This window comes from Branchiostoma lanceolatum, chromosome 1, assembly GCF_035083965.1.
Source record: "Branchiostoma lanceolatum isolate klBraLanc5 chromosome 1, klBraLanc5.hap2, whole genome shotgun sequence".
In the NCBI taxonomy this organism is placed as follows: Eukaryota; Metazoa; Chordata; class Leptocardii; order Amphioxiformes; family Branchiostomatidae; genus Branchiostoma; species Branchiostoma lanceolatum.
The window spans coordinates 38,643,405-38,659,465 of record NC_089722.1 but is presented as its reverse complement, the minus strand read 5'-3'; the positions used below and the strand labels follow the sequence as shown (position 1 = coordinate 38,659,465).

Below are 16,061 nucleotides of genomic sequence, written 5' to 3'. Positions count from 1 at the left end.
AGTTAGCTTCGCCGAGCGACTTTCGCGCAAGGGACGACGGGAGGCCGACGGGTATTTGCATAACTACCGACCGGGAGAGTTTAACGCAACTGCTCAGCGGGGAAGAAAACTCGCTATTGTTTATTGAGTCCGCGGAGCTGAGGCCAAATGCCCATGGTTTCAACTGCTCAAGTGTGTAAATACAGGGCATGTTGCAAGAATTCTTTACGCAACACTTATGAGAAAACAATGAAAATGTTGGCGATCGATGCATATAAGGAATTTGTGCAAGCAGCAGGCACTACAGAATGCATCTTACTAAGCTTTATGATCCTTTATGTGGTTTGTAAAATGCCGTTGTATATTCACGCTGGATGTGGACCACAGTCCTTCGTAGATGAGAGTAAGAAAAGGTTCTTGCACAGATAGCGAACATCCTCAATACCAGGATAATCTTCAAAACAGACCCGTGCTACCCATCAGGAGCGCTAGCGTTGTACGTCTATAGGACCAACCCAGAAGCAGACAAGCACAATGTGCAACACCTGACTGAACTCCCCTCCAGGGTGTTTCAGACAGAGACACGAAAAAAGATATCCTAAAACAGTAACAGGTCTCACAAATCTAACAGTCTAAAAAAAAACAAGTGAAACTGGAGGCTTGAGAGAGATATTGTCAATAGCAGTAGGGACAAGAGTTATGGTCACTGCCAACGTTAACGTTTCAGACGGAATTGTCATTCGCATTGACCGTAAACACAGGTCATGATGTCCACATCATCCTCGTAAATTCGACAATGAAAGCAAATACAAGAAAGATTTACCAAAATGCGGTACCCATCAAAAGACAATGTTCAGTTCTCCAACGGTTACGGCAAGCGGACGGTCCAAGCACAACGAGAACAGTACCCTCTGTACATAAAGTTTAATGTAAATCACTGGAGAAAATTGTTGTCCCCTTTGAGCGCAAAGGTAGTTTTTCCCAGGTCAGTTATATGTTGCCTTAAGTCTATTGGGATTTAAACCGTATGCAATTACAATACTGTAAGCCAAAATGTATAATCTTAAATAAATGGAACGCCTAGAACAGCTGCCTGTGTTAAAGGTTACACAACAACCTAACACAGAAGTCCACGATACTTGCATGATGTCAAGTTCCTGAATATACTCCTACGCGGAACATCTAGAAGACATGAGAGCTGTTTCGTGAAAACCTTCCTGAATGGCCAACAACAGACTAAACATTTTCTGCCACAAGCAACGACATTTAGAGCAGGCAGAAATGGAACAGGAGGGGTGATGACCGTTGGTACACAAGACGTCAATCCTACACAGGTCCATATTTCAGCCGATGGAGTGAAGTTCAATTAGCTACCACGCACAGTCACCAAACTATAGACCACAGTCAACAGCATTAACATCTTCAAACCACACTCCTTGCCTGAAGCAGCCTTGATCGATAGATTACAAAAACTAATTTTTTTAACTTTCAAGTGACATCTTGACAATTTTCCTTGGTGATTGCAATTTCGACCTCTTCCTCCTTAAACCCTTATTATCTGTAACGGGACAGTTCAAGCTCCCACCGCTGACAATAGTACCCTTCTAGATCACGTTTGTAGACATGTACAAGACATTATCAGAGTTACTGTTATGGACACATACTATACAGACCACGACATGGTCTGTGTTGCCTTGATGATATAACATTAACAACAAACTGCTACTTAAGGTAATCCTGCCATTATACACAAAGCTACTTTTTTAACATGTTAACCCTTGGCACATATAATTCGAACGCTCTTCTAACGACAGCAATACTTACCAAGGCATTGCTTGTAATATACATTTCCTATCTGTTCATTTCCCAAGGTAGACTCAAATTAACATATGAGGTAACATTTATAAACATAATAGATTTTTAAATTGCTCTCTGCACTCTTTATAGAAACCCTTGCTTATTCGGCGAAGATATGTGTTCGTGGAACTCTAGTTGTTTATATTTTCATATCATTTCTCGTCGGATCGTTAACCGCGTTTTGTATTTTTCTTTATTTTGTTACATAAATATCAATATTGGTTCAAATGTATTAGATGTAGCTACAGAGGACAAGTGATGGCTGCTTCTTCGCTGCTGAATATTAATAGGACAGAACATCATTATGAAACATTAGATAGACTGATTATAAAGTTAAATTGAGACGGTATTGTTCCGGGCATCGTGTTTTATTGAGCAGTCACTGTAAACTGTTTTGTGATTTCTATCACTCGAATTCAAACTGAAGTCCAGTTGGCTCCAGTTTGTCCTGGTAGAACGTGTCAAACCACTGGCCCTGTTCGTCACTGAAGTGAGACTTCCAGTCACCGACTATACCTGTAAAAGGGAAGGAGTTTTGTTTTGAAGATCACGAGTGATGAGATTTTTTATAGAAGATCTTTATTGACACAACAAAAGCACAGCGACTTTCGTAAGGTCTTCTATATCTATACATACATGTACATACAAACGAATAGGTGCATACAAATGAGTTTGATTACACACAATAATATGGGATAGAGCAACATATCGTATATTTAAGGGGGCCGTATACTTACATTGCTTGTTCTAAGGTCCAAACATTCTTTGATGTTTATTCCTATCTGCACACAGTGAGGATTATCACCTCCTAGTATGTAATTGAATCTATCAACAGAACGGAGTGCATTGAACTCACTTGAACAAGCGGAGATAAAGGTGACTAGCTTTGAGCGTTTATCCCCGTATCTTGAACAATCCATGATAAAGTGACGTTCATCTTCAATTTCATTTTGGCAGAATGGACAAAACCTTTGATCACACGGAATTTTACAATACCTTCCGGCTTCAATGTTCAATTTATGGCTACATATTCCTATCTTTGTAATTGATCTACGAATTTCAAAATTATGTACATGTATAAACAACTTAGTCCAAAAAAAGCAAATAGAATCAGATCACACATTGTACATAATGGTATTCTTCTACCGCAGTCGGTGAGGGCTTTGATTTCTTTCTTTTTTTAATCGTATCAAATTTAGACAGCGCGAAAACATAAAACATGTAGAAACCGTATTCTATACCTTTTCTAAAGAAGGATCCCTTCGAGGAGTCAAAAACCCCCGCTTTGCCCTGCTTCCCTTCAACCTTGTTCGTGGTAGGATCTGTCGCCATTTTCTGGAATTTGCTCAGTTCGACGACCTTTTCGACCACTTCCGGGGTCACGGGCCACTGCAGGAACTCCGCCACTTTCTCCACCTGCTTCTTGGTGTTCTTTTGGAAAAATCGATAGATTTTAAGGATAACAAACACTATCGAATGATAAGAAATCGAATGGGTTCGCCAGGTCGACTAAGAAAAACAGTTTGGAACCGCAAGGACATCAGTAGATGCCTGAAAGTGCGCCTCTTTCGGGCACTTATGCCCATAGCTTAGTAACATGCTTGTGAAACTTGGACCTTAGAAAAGACAGATGAACTTCTTCTATTAGCCTTCGAAATGAGATGCCTACGGGCATCACGCTCCGTGATCGCATACCAAATGTTGAAATCAGAGCCAAACTCGGAGTTAAAAAGACCATCGTGGAAATGGTACAGACAAGAAGGCTGAGGTGGTTTGGACACGTCATAAGAAGACCCCCACAAACACTAGTGTACAAAGCCTACAGCCAGGAGTTCGCTACCCCCGGGAAGACCACCCAAGAGATGGAAAGACCAGATCGTGAAGGACACTGGGTTAAACATTCGGGAAGCAGAGGCTAGGGCAAGGGTCAGGATTTCATGAAGGATCCTACTGGAAAACAAGGGGCCAGTTTCTGGCCTGTGCACGTAGGCAGGTAGGCAGGAACGTTTACAATATATGTAATTTTGGTACAGAAGACCATCATTTAGAATTATTATAGATAATGCTGATTGTAGAACTATTTTCATAATCAATGAGACAAGACAGAACAATAGATCTACCAAGGCTTTAATCATTTCACGGATTTCATTTCAAATTGTTGTCATTTGAATTGGTTGAGGTGGTTTGGACATGTCATAAGAAGACCCCCACAAATATTAGTCTACAAAGCCTACAGCCAGGAGTTCGCTACCCCCAGACCCCGGAAAAGACCACCTAAGAGATGGAAAGACAAGATTGTGAAGGACACTGGGTTAAATATTCGGGAAGCAGAGTCTATGGCAAGGGACTGTCAGGACTTCTTGGAGGATCCACCTGAAAAGCAAGGGGCCAGTTTCTGGCCTGTGTATGTAGGCAGGTAAGCAGAATTTGAGGAAGGTACGAGTAGAAATTCGGTGTTTTTCTCCAGATTGTTTTAGTACAGCTTATCCAATATGGCGGACAGACATTCCTTCTCATCTCGGAACAAGAGTGGTAAACATGCAATAACTGGTAAATATTTAAGACTTGCTGCATTTTTTATTCATAATTGCATAGACAATGTATCTAGAGCGTCACATAAAATCCTTGCCCCGTGTACACTGCATTTTAGACTCGGATGAGTTCGGGTGAGTTCGGATGAGTTCGGATGAGGTGTTTAGGCATACCGTACCTTATGTAGGTCCTCGTACCGGAGAAACAACACGTTTGGGTTGTCCCTCTGTTGCCACCAGCCGAGAACGTGCTGGTGCCATGCTCCATAGTATACTTCAAAAGATGAATTTTTTTGTTATAATGTACAAGCAATATCTATCCTGAAATTTGAATCAGTGTACGGAAAATTAAAGCAGCGAATTCACAAAAAATGAGATACTTCAGGGAGGCATGAGGTCTCCGAACTCATTTTTCATTTTGCCTCTGGTGCAGATATCTGTTTTTCATTCCATGTCAACCCAGTAGTCTTACATACTTCGTCCATAACATCGATGCTATCTTCGCTAACAAAGTCCATACCTATTCGAACAATTTTTCATTTTCCAGCTAAAAGAATACAAAAACAAAAGCTTTAGTGGAATAATTTTACCCTACGTATTTCTAACAGCTACACCCACGGTCAATGTTGATATTTTGGTCTCATTCATGAGTTTTTTCGCCCCATAGGCTAACATGTTATATCACGTGTTTTATATGGGCGCGTTCGTAATGAAGCTATAGGAAATGCGGACTCTTTTAGAGTACCCATTTGGAGTAATACAGGAATGAGACCTTGTCATGTGAATTGGCCATGGCCCTCCCCTCAAGTAGTAAACACAGCATGATGGGAGGAAGTGACGTAAGCAGGAATTTGAGTACCCTTACCTTCGCCGTTTACAAAGTCTTGTAAGAACTGTTCCCAGGATGTGGGTGTCTTGAGTCTTGGAGCCAAGAAGTGGAAGTGATAGTAAGACACCGCAAGATCTTTTGGGTTCCTAGCGACGTAGATAACCTACAATGAAGGAACATGGGTATGAAGGGACATCATCGCAAGGACGCGGAGATGTATTGTGTGTTTCATACCATCATCAGAACTATTCGTCCTCAATTGTGTAAAGTACGGTAGTTATTATTTTATACTAAGCAATTGATGTTGTAATGATTTCAATCGAAAACAGTCATATACATAGCGACACAAAAACTTTCTCTCTCTTTCTCTCTCTCCTCTCTCTCTCTCTCTCTCTCACTCGCACACACACACCTTACACAAACACAAAGACTAACACTGTATTCATGTATAACACACACACACATACACACACACACACACACACACACACTCTCTCTCTCTCTCCCATAGTCAGCCGTAGGGGCAGCGTAGCGTTTGCCAGTAAAGGTTCCCTCTCTCTTTGTCTCTCTCTGTCTCTGTCTCTCTCTCTCTCTCTCTCTCTCTCTCTCTCTCTCTTTCTCTCTATTTCTCACACACACAAATGCAAACTCACGCACAAATGCACACACGCTCATAGACCCCCCCCCCCCCCCCACACACACATACACATACACACACACATACACACATATCACTCACCTTTCCTTTACCTTGTTGTAGTTGTAACGGCGCAAGAAAAAACTGAAAATGACTTTTTATCAGTCTTGGTGATGGAGCTTCCGGTAGTTCCCGAAATGGGACACTGTCTCCACACTTCTGTTCGAAGTAAGGCACCAGTTCGTCTAGGTCTTTCAGCTCAGTTTTCGACACGTCGCCGTCATTATGCAGCAGAGAAACGATGCGCTGTAGCCAAGCTGTCCCTGCATGGGTGATGAATCAGGAAGTCAGGAAGTTGTATAATGGAGTGTGGTTATCCACCCTCCTAAAAGCAGGACTCTATCGCTCGATTCGTTGGTTCGCTCGCGTAGGGGCCCTGCTCTTAAGCCCCGGTAGACACGGTTCTGGTGCCGTCGCCACCAAAACAGCTTCAGCTAATCAGAGGGTTTGCTAAACCTCATCTAGAGCAAAATAGCAAAGGACGCTGGGAATCTATCAACCAATCAGGTTACGTCTCACATCGTTACTTTAGGTTCAGAAAAAATTAACCACCAAATTGTGCCAAATAAGGATAGCTCATTAACTATTCATGAGCAACTGTCAGTAACGTCGCCAGAACCGTGTCTACCGGGGCTAAAGAGCAGAGCCCCTACGCGAGCGAGCCAACGAATCGAGCGATAGGGCTCCTGCTTTTAGGAGGGTGTGGTTATCATTCTAACACGTTCTGCTACAATGAATAGTCTTGTTCCAGAGCTGTGTATACTCAACGTACTGTTTATTGTGCAAGGGTGACATGTACACTGCCCGTTACAAAGTGAGTAATAAGATATCAAACTAGAGCTCCACGAACTCATACCTTGGCTGTTAACCTTTCAAATGGTGCATCATAAATGTTTGATTTGATTTATTTATTTGGCTGTTAAAAAGTACAGCCAGGGCTACCCAACTAGCAAAGGGTTAGCCCCGGGAACAATATTCCAAATTCAATACGAACTTTGACAAAGCGTGAAGGCGTACACAAAACGTAGGACTAAAATACATAGAAGAAACAAAATTAACAAGAAAGGCAATAAAACGTATTGCCATGGCGACGATTGAGTGGTTATATGTAATTGGTGATTAACATTTTAAGCTATGTTTTGACACGTTGCAACTAAAGTGCCAGGCCGCGTGGCTAACGTCAAAAATAACTTTGTATAGCGCAAGCAGCTGAGAAAGAGAAATACTTTAACAACTACAATACGCGAATTTTGCCCTTCTTATCTTATCGCTCTAGTCTCGAACTACACAATATTATAGAATACTACAACATGGTTAAATCATCAGCCGAACCCTGACCCGATCGCGAACCCTGGCCAATGAGGTTATAAAGACCAGGATGTTGGGCCTAGTTTCGCCGTTTACTAATCTACCACGATACTCAATAGGACATAAAACAAAATCACAAAATATTACGGAGTGCTACGCCATTGTTAAAGCAGGGTGATGTAAGTCTACAAAGCTTGGCTGACTCTTGGCTATAGGGCTGACCCCGAAGTTGACTTGAGTGCAGAACATCTGAATACCTTTATAGTCCCTACTTAAAATCTTTAAAAACTTTTGTTTTCCTTGAAATGTTTCGCCCAATCTGGAGACTTTTTGGTTAGAAGGAACAGGTAGGGTCTTAGCTTTCCCATTTTGGTTGAAATATGTTTAGTTCAGCAATCTCGGTGGCGTAAGAACATATGAAAGTTGTTGGGTCATGCGGCCGCGGATGGATATGGCCGGGAACTACATATGTCAAACGTAGGGTCTGTTTACTTCCGGGGGGCGTTTCTAGGAGTTTGAACTGTACAACCCTCTGTTTTCTTTGTATGGTTATCAAGTATATCCTTGTGAGTTCCTGGTGGAGAAGAGTTTTTTAAGATTGAAGTTAAGATAAGTACTTTTGTAGGGCCTAATGCTTTAGTGGCTCTTATCATGCGCTCCAATGGGGGCAAGTAACTTTGTTGTCATCCCTATTGAACTTGGCCCGTTAGACCCAAGTCCACAGCTGTGGCGTTTTGGTTCAAACAATTTTCCTCCAGACAAACTCACCTGACTTGGGATACGTGATAATGAACACGTCATCGTCTCGAACGGCGAAGTCCTGAATGGCGTCCATGTCTTCAGTGGCAAGGTGCCTCGGGAGAGGAATCCCCTTGTACCTGTAATATTCGACACGGTCGTCCCCGCTGGCCGCCATTTTGGATGTAAATGAACACCGAAGCGGAAAGAATGCCCTTGGCAGGTCAGGGTCACAATTTGCTACCCCGGGGAGGGCTGTACCATTCATAGTGTTGGTAGAGGGGTGAGAGAAATTTCAGAAGAAACGAACAAAACCAAGGACTGGTGGCAAGAAATTTAGAGTTTTCTCATAGACAGGAAATGCAGTACATGTTGTAAGTATGCTATAGGAACCGATTGAGGACTACATCGTCTGAACAGGATTTAAAGCCACACACAACCCCAGAGGACTCTGAGGAGGGTGTTTCTGGTCGACTATCTTTCTGAACGTGATTGTATTGGCAACTTGACCTTGAACCTAGACTAGGCAGCAGTTTCATTATACAGCATCAATATTCTGATAACCCCTGAGTACCCTTCAGTTTAATTACAGCCAGGTGTAACTTGTTATATCGCAAACAAGCATTGAACAAACTTCAACTTGGCGGCTCTTAAGAAAACTTGGATGATTCTGGATACTTGTTTGTCAACGTATAGCCTGAGTAACTGTATTTTCAACTTGCTTTGGGTCATAAATAGACTTTGGTCTTTGTCAATCATCTCATTGAAACCCATACTTAAGACTTGAAAGAAAAGCCCTCGCAAAAATTGGGCGCTCTTAGGACATCTAGATCCGATGTTGAAAATAATGTCTGTTGTGTTTGCGTGAGTGGTTGTTTATCAATTCCCACCCTTAGCAACTTAATTCTGCTATTGCGTTGAACTAGCAATTGCTCTGGAACGTTATCAATTATCCCAAAGGAACGTATATTGTAAACCTTAACCATGTTGTTTGGCACAACGTCAGTACACTACAACACATCACTCATTGTCTTCGGACAAGGATATTGATAAAAATTATGTAAGTTAATTGCACTTTCTTGCCCAAAGGCTAATTGCAAGTATTAGAAAATGGAGAAAAAACAGCGAATGAAGAACAGTACTGTATATGACTATTGTATTCTAATGTCAATTCTAAAACTAGTTAGGTTTAACTTCTTTTTTGGAGAGAGTGCAATTCAGCGGCTTCTATACATGTAGAGGGCCCACTTCTTTCGTTATCATAGAAGGGGCAGTATGAAATAAGATATATTTCATATTCCACATTATTTGACGTACACTGTCTACAATTAGGCCAAGACAATTTTTTTAAACTATTGAGAGGATCTTCCTGTCAATAAGAAATTTTGCACTGTTGACAGAATGTTCCTGTCGATAATAGTCTTTTGGCACTATTGACAGGATTTTCCTGAATTTTTGGCACTACCGACAGGATCAGAATTTTGTTAGCATTGTTGACAGGATTGCCGTTTCAAGAAAACTTTTTGCACTACTGATAGGATGTTTCTGTCAATAGCCACGCCTTTACAGCTATTTGTTAATAGACCTTATATAGTAATAACAGATTTGAAGTATACCATAACCATGCTTTATCTACTTGAGTCAAATTCGCGTGGTATGGCGTGGTTTGCTTCATGCCAAATAAAGATGTTTTATCTCTAAACTGGAAGTAGTCTCCACCAGAATCCATGGCCATGGGTTGCTAGAAAAATAATAGGATTTGGCCAAATGAATGATATTCCAGAGGAGTTAGTCGGCAATAGAAGGTTGCAAACTGAAGTCACCCTGCCTTTAATATCAGCGCTGAAACCCGCTCGGGAAATGTTCGGCAAACCCTCCCGGTCTCAGCCCTGATCTTTTGAACGGAGATTTTGGCTTCTTGGGATGTCCCTGACAGTTGCTCATAGATAATTGATGAGCTACCCTTATTTGGCACAAACAGTTGTTAGCTACTCATGAATGATTAAGTGGCGATGTAAGACGTAAGCTGATTGGCTGATAGCTTCCCAGCGTCCTTTGCGGCTTTACTCGAGATGAGCTTTAGCAAACCCTCTGATTGGCTGAAAGCTGTTTGATGGTGACGTCGCCAGAAGCGTGTTCAGGGGCTCGGAAGGGCAGGGCCGCTATGGAGGTAACGAACATATCGGGTCTGCTGGGAGGATGACTGAAGTACGACCGGGTAACTCATCTGGCGTTTCATTCAGACTGCATTTGCGTATCATTCAGACTGCACTTTTGCACTTTTTCTAAAACAACCGATGGTAGACACTACACCGGAAGAACGAAGATGACGTCAGGCTCTTCTCCCTCGGCCGGATTACCGGTGAAGACTTCCAGAACACCTGCTTCAAGGTCGAACACACCTGTGGCGGAGACAGGTCACATGGGCTCGATTTACACACGCGTTTTTAAGTCGAAAAAAAACCCCACATCCAATTTGTTGCAACATTTACACACGCGTTTTTGAGTCGAAAAAAACACATATTTTAATTTTTTGCGCTAGCTGCGTTTATATTTGCCGTGGTGTCATGTTGAAACACATTGTTCAAGCTTACCAGTTGTTGTCGTCATAAACACGTCATTTCCGGTCTGGGACCTGTAAACCGGATACTCTGGGTCCTCCGTATCCCCTGTCGGCAGTAGTTAAAACACAGGAATTAACAAAACATTCAAAGTACTAGGCAAGATATGATTGGGTGCGACGAACTTTTATTACAGGAAGCGTTGCACGGAATCCAACAGCCTACATGTAGAAAAATAACTCTCAATTTTGTAAATGCAAATTGGGCAACGACTATCTGCTCAGGCCAAAATACAATCCTTGGACTGTAATACTCAAGTTAAAGGCCATTGTCGGAAGGAGCGGCGATGTCCTAATTAGAGCTTTCACGCGATCACGAACTAAGGAAACTTCGTTGCTAAGTCTAATGGACTTCTATATACACACGTTTACTTGCTGGTTGTACCAATCTCCAATCAGATGTAACGATCTGCCCCAATCTTTGTATTTTACGTCTTTTTTTTCAACATCTAGTATTGTTTTTCTAGAAAGTGAGCCGATGAAAAATACAATCCTATAGATAATACCAAATGTTACTACAACAGGCGTAAAACACCACGAATGAGCCGGCTCCTTACATCTGCTTGGAGACTAAGTTGTTATACAATATAATACAGTCACGTCTATTGAAGCAGAACTTCCCAAACAACATTTACATTTCCCTTCCCATCTTTCTAACCATCCTACCCATGAATTTCAGAACATCCTCTTTAGTCGAGAGTGGCCCTACTACAGCAGCTCGGTCTTTCCTGTGGTCAGAACTAGGATCCCTCCAATGCGGCGTATCCAGATGGTCGTACCTGAGATAATGAAAGCAAGATGAAGTAAGATCAAATGCATTGTTATGTTTCAGTTATGTGCATATTTGTCACTTGTCCCTTTCTCACTTGCAACAACGTGCAAGTTTTTGTTATTTGCTTTATCAAGCTGCACTTCTTGTTATATTCCTCTCCTCGACATAACTTATGCTAATGAGGACCTCATTTCCATAATTTATGCAGAAAACTCATTATTTCTTTACAGTTAATGCTAAGGATGTCATACTTGAGGTGTAGGTAACGGAAGGGGAATATCCTGCATTTTCTCGAAAATGTTGCCTTTCTAGTTTGATGAGCTTCGTCATGTGAATGCTAGTCCCGGTAGATGTCGGGATGGTCGGATTGAAAACTTTAGAAATGTTCCCCCCTACATCTGCTTGGAGAAACGTACAGATTGTAATGGTTGTAGCGTCCGTCAGTCTGCCCGTCTCCTGGCTCAATGACGTGAACAGAAACCATGTTTCTAGCTTCTCCCTCCGCCGGAGCCACCTCTATTGAGTACATGTTGTTGGTCCTGTCCGTGGTGCTGACGACGTTGTAAGAATATCCGCTGGCCATCCCTACACGGTCTGTCCTGAGCATGTCCACGGCCTGTTCCACGGTCGCAGCTGACAGCAGGGCGCGGCACAAGAACCGCTGAGCTAGATATGCGTCAAACAGTGAGACATAAGTCATAACAGATCAATCAATTAAACAAACAAACAAACAAACAAACAAACAGCTATGCAACAGCACTCACTCGTTTATCGTCTGTTGTTTCCTGTCTCACGAGGGTTAGATGGGGTGTTTTTTTTGCCCGCCTTGTTTGTTTTTTCCGCCCGTGCGCACCAAATGTGGAGTCTGCAGAGGATGTCATCCATAAAATTTACTTGCTGGGCCTAAGGCAAATAGAATACATAAAAAAATCTGTACTTACGTATTTTGTCTCGCTCCACACATTTGGCCAGTTGAAAGTTGCCGGTGCTGCACAAACCATGTTGGTTGAATCCGTAAGCATTCCCAGCCAGTAGCCCGGGATAGCAGAAAGCGGTAAAGCCCTCTGCGGGAATAACCTCTCCATTTGGCAGTTCGTAGGGGTCTATACTAGCGACTACCACGTATCCCAGGTCTTTGATGAGGGAGTCGCCGTCTTCGTTGTGAGCCAAGATTCTGGGCCCGTTCTTGGCGTTAAGAAACACGGTTGTACAACCTGGGCAATGGTAGAAAAAGTAGCATGATTAATGCTACAGTCCCATTTCCAAAGCGGGGTCCGGTCGGGCAGCTTGTGGGAACGATGAGTATGATAAAAAAGACAACAAAGAACACAAAACGTAAACAAATTATTCCTAACCATCAGTTTTTTGTCTTGTTATGCATTTCTTTTATTTTTCGTTTTTGCAGGGCGGGGTCCCGGATTGGAAATGGGACTGTAGCATAAACGAGACTTCAAAAACCTCATTCCACTATATGAAGCGTATATAGTCTAGTGGTCAGCGACTAAAAGATAGGGAGGCCGAACCCCGTATGTTGTCGCTCACCCGACATGTACGCTACAGGAAATGGCTGTAGTCCCCTCTCACTGGACCCGCCGCACGCTGGCGGCGTCGCTGCCTCCAAAACTGGATTTGTGTTACCTTTGACTTTATAATGGGAATATCATTCAAAACGTACAAGTATGACCAAAAGACAACAAAACACTCAAAGCTTAAAAAGATTCGTTTTTTGTCGATGAAATTTGTTGTGTGCTTTGTCAATTCGATCGGCCGCAGTGAGAGGGGCTTAAGGACGGGACGTCAAGCCGTGGTCCATTGATCATATTGTGCTTGTCGAAAAGAGCTTGAGGAATTTCTCCGGTAGAATTAACCATATACTGTAGCCTCTGTCTTCTCCGTCACGACCAAAGAAAGCTGGTTCGACATCACTATCACCGTCTTATTTAAAAACCACATATCGGAGCTGATCCTTCTTTTTTCTTTTTAAGAAATTAAACGGTGGTGCACGATCAACGACCAAATCAACTTGATCAACCATGAATCTACTTTTAACCATTCAGTTACTTCAGTTTCTATTTCTTGACCTTCTTTGATGCATCATTTGAAAATATATGGCGTTCTGACAGTTGCGTAAAAAAAGGGTTTTTAGAACTTATTTGTAGCCAGAAGAGCACATCATAAGTTTAAAAGCCGGGCCTTTTTTTGCGCCTGTTCTAGTGGGTATCTAACTGGACTGCGCCTGCAGCTGTTTGCGACAAATTATTACGGCAACTTTGAGAATGTTTCGCCAAGTTTTCCTTGCGGTCAGACTGACGTGCGAAGCACGGGTGAAATACGTGACCTCCACAAACAAAATGGCTCCCGAATCAATTTAAGTCAGACTTAAATTGAACGCGGGACCCGGTAACAAATAGTCGCCGTGAGCTAATCGAGCGAGCACCGGGAGGTACCCCCCGGTACCCGGCAGTCCACCGGCACAAATTTGTGGCTTCGGGGCCCGGCCGGGACTACACCCCCGACGGGCCCAGGCGCAATTGAGAAAAAAGCATAATGAAACTACCCTTGAGTAGCGCTGCGTACCGGTACTGTGTACCGGTACTGCACCGTAAAAATTGATCAGGTCTAAAATACCGGATCATGAAGTATCGGTACTGTACCGATATGAACTTACACCAAGAATGTGCTTATTTTGTGACTGATCTCCTGGCCTCATGGCCTCATGCAACACCAAACGTGACCTTGGAACAGCGTTACTAATATGCAACAGATCATTCAGGCAGGCCGGAAGTTTTTATAGCAAGGCCAAGAGGTTTGGCGGTAGGAAACCTGTCCGGACATGTACCTAAACCTCTGTACCGGTACCAGTGCCTGTACCTGATGTTATGTTTAGGTACGCAGCACCATCCTTGAGGGTCGATTACAGATTCATCCAGTCATGTCCGTACCTTCGGCCACGGCCTCAACTTTGCACTCCTCCTTGAACATGAGCCCAAACTCGGGCTGACAGTGCATCAGGAACAGGTGTTCGAACGGGAGGTCCGACCCTTCGGACATCCCCGCTATCTCATCTACATAGTGGGGGTACGCAGACTTGGCCGCCCGCAGATAACCTAAAAAGTTTAAAATTAAAGATTAAAAAAACACATTGTAATACAGTCAAACATGTCTATAAAACAGTCAAACATGTCTATAAAGACCACTATAGCAGGCAAGGAACTAGAAGACAGTGGTCACAGTAGATAAGGCTCAGGCAGCCTAGAAAGTTTCAAATCAATGATTTAAAAAATTGTAATACAGTCAAACCTGTCTAAAGAGACGACTAAAGCATACAAGGGACTAGAAGAAATTAAAATAGTCACATTAGACAGGGGACAAGGCTTGTGGTCTTTATGCAGAGGCGGTCACTTATACAGGGGTCTGTATATTAATGGCTATGTGGTCATTATGTAGAAATGGTCAGTTGTACAGGTTTGAGTGGACTTAAGAAATATTTCACAGATGAAAGTCAGACATCCAGGTAACGTTTCCCCACGCATTGTACTAATTTATTGAAAGTAAATCAAACGGTTGTTGCAAGTTTAAGGCAGCATCGTATTAAAATAGGCCACCATGCTACTGCTTAACTTTGTTCTATCACAAACGCCCTGCTTACATCTACTTGGAAATTTGAACGTCGGGCGGCTGCTAAGGAGCGAGGCTGCAATCTTCAAGCAGATACGCGCGCACATGCACTCACACAAACACACGGCAGAGGTTCTTAAGATATAGCTCCCGATACGCACGCACACACAAACACACACAAAAACTATACCTCCAATTTGCATGAATGTAATGAGCCGACTGAGCCGGATCCTTACATCTGCTTGGAGATCACGACGCTAGGGGACAATGAACTTTGGCCTAGCCAACAGTAACAGTGACTACAGTGTACACATGGGTTGGGTAGGGGCCCCTGAGAGGTAGTTTGCCTTTAGACTAATACAAGTTAACCCATTAACCGTACAGAAAAATACAACAAAGATCGTAATAGTCTGACCTTCGTACACATTCCTTCCTGCGTCTGCTTGGAGTATCGCCAAGAGTTTTGCAAAGACGCGGTAACGTTCGAAATACTCGGCGATCTGTCGACGGAAGGCCCTCCCGACCTGCAGCCCGACCTGGTAGTGAGTTCCGCAAACACAACAAACGCGTACAACCATGGTTGGGGCTGAGGTAACCTAATTACAGTACCTGAATATCACCTTACTAGTTCCTCTTGTGCCTCAGGTGACCTAAAATAAATGAAATCTCTCAAATGCCTTTGCTCACTTTGGAGAGAACTCCTACATAATGGATGTCCCTGTAGCTCAATTGGTAGCGACTTTTCAGTTGGGCCTCCTGGTTCCAATTAGTTGGTAACTGGGAGACCCGGGTTCGAATCCGGGAGGGGTATGATATCCTAGTCGGGGCTGCACCGTCTTTCAGAAGAGACGTAGGGGGTGCCAGTGAGGACGTTGCAACAGCGTCGTCACTCTGAATGATCGAGGACCTAGTCCAACCTCGTTGTCTGCGCCACTGTGTTGTTGCTCTTTTTTTAAAAGGGTAGACTACTAATCAAAAAATAACTCAAGGCTGGAGGTCACAGTCACGGGCGCAGACGAGGTTGGCGGAAAACGCGGTCCAGTCTGGGCGGGGGAAAAAGCCGGTACAGTCCTTAAGGCGGCAAAGGGCTGGGAAAACATCGACGTTTTTTT

At 43.1% G+C, this 16,061-nt stretch overlaps 2 protein-coding genes across 2 annotated transcripts; both read right to left on the bottom strand.

Annotated features, from left to right (window-relative positions):
• Positions 1-2,185: 2,185 nt before the first annotated feature.
• LOC136422148 (sulfotransferase 1C4-like) lies at positions 2,186-8,157 on the bottom strand. The gene is made up of 6 exons (XM_066409798.1): positions 7,970-8,157; positions 5,936-6,156; positions 5,233-5,359; positions 4,547-4,641; positions 3,078-3,267; positions 2,186-2,352 (listed from the first exon to the last, which is right to left on the bottom strand). The coding sequence occupies exons 1-6, from the start codon at positions 8,115-8,117 to the stop codon at positions 2,243-2,245; spliced, it is 891 nt and encodes a 296-aa protein (XP_066265895.1). The 5' UTR covers positions 8,118-8,157; the 3' UTR covers positions 2,186-2,242.
• A 921-nt stretch (positions 8,158-9,078) lies between these two features.
• On the bottom strand, positions 9,079-15,940 carry LOC136422139 (beta-alanyl-dopamine/carcinine hydrolase-like). The gene is made up of 7 exons (XM_066409790.1): positions 15,365-15,940; positions 14,274-14,438; positions 12,273-12,545; positions 11,748-11,997; positions 11,226-11,338; positions 10,534-10,608; positions 9,079-10,341 (listed from the first exon to the last, which is right to left on the bottom strand). The coding sequence occupies exons 1-7, from the start codon at positions 15,525-15,527 to the stop codon at positions 10,247-10,249; spliced, it is 1,134 nt and encodes a 377-aa protein (XP_066265887.1). The 5' UTR covers positions 15,528-15,940; the 3' UTR covers positions 9,079-10,246.
• Between the last annotated feature and the right edge of the window lie 121 nt (positions 15,941-16,061).

Bases quoted from the DNA above. Each gene is read 5' to 3' on its own strand.
- LOC136422148 (XM_066409798.1), bottom strand. From the start codon at position 8,117: ATGGCGGCCAGCGGGGACGACCGTGTCGAATATTACAGGTACAAGGGG. The intron at 6,157-7,969 runs GTGAGTTTGTCT...TCACCCATGCAG, and splicing joins TATCACGTATCCCAAGTCAG to GGACAGCTTGGCTACAGCGC. The intron at 2,353-3,077 runs GTATAGAATACG...TCCCTTTTACAG, and splicing joins GGGATCCTTCTTTAGAAAAG to GTATAGTCGGTGACTGGAAG.
- LOC136422139 (XM_066409790.1), bottom strand. From the start codon at position 15,527: ATGGTTGTACGCGTTTGTTGTGTTTGCGGAACTCACTACCAGGTCGGG. The intron at 14,439-15,364 runs GTCAGACTATTA...TAAACTTTTTAG, and splicing joins AGGAAGGAATGTGTACGAAG to GTTATCTGCGGGCGGCCAAG. The intron at 11,998-12,272 runs GTAAGTACAGAT...ACGCATATCTAG, and splicing joins TGTGGAGCGAGACAAAATAC to CTCAGCGGTTCTTGTGCCGC.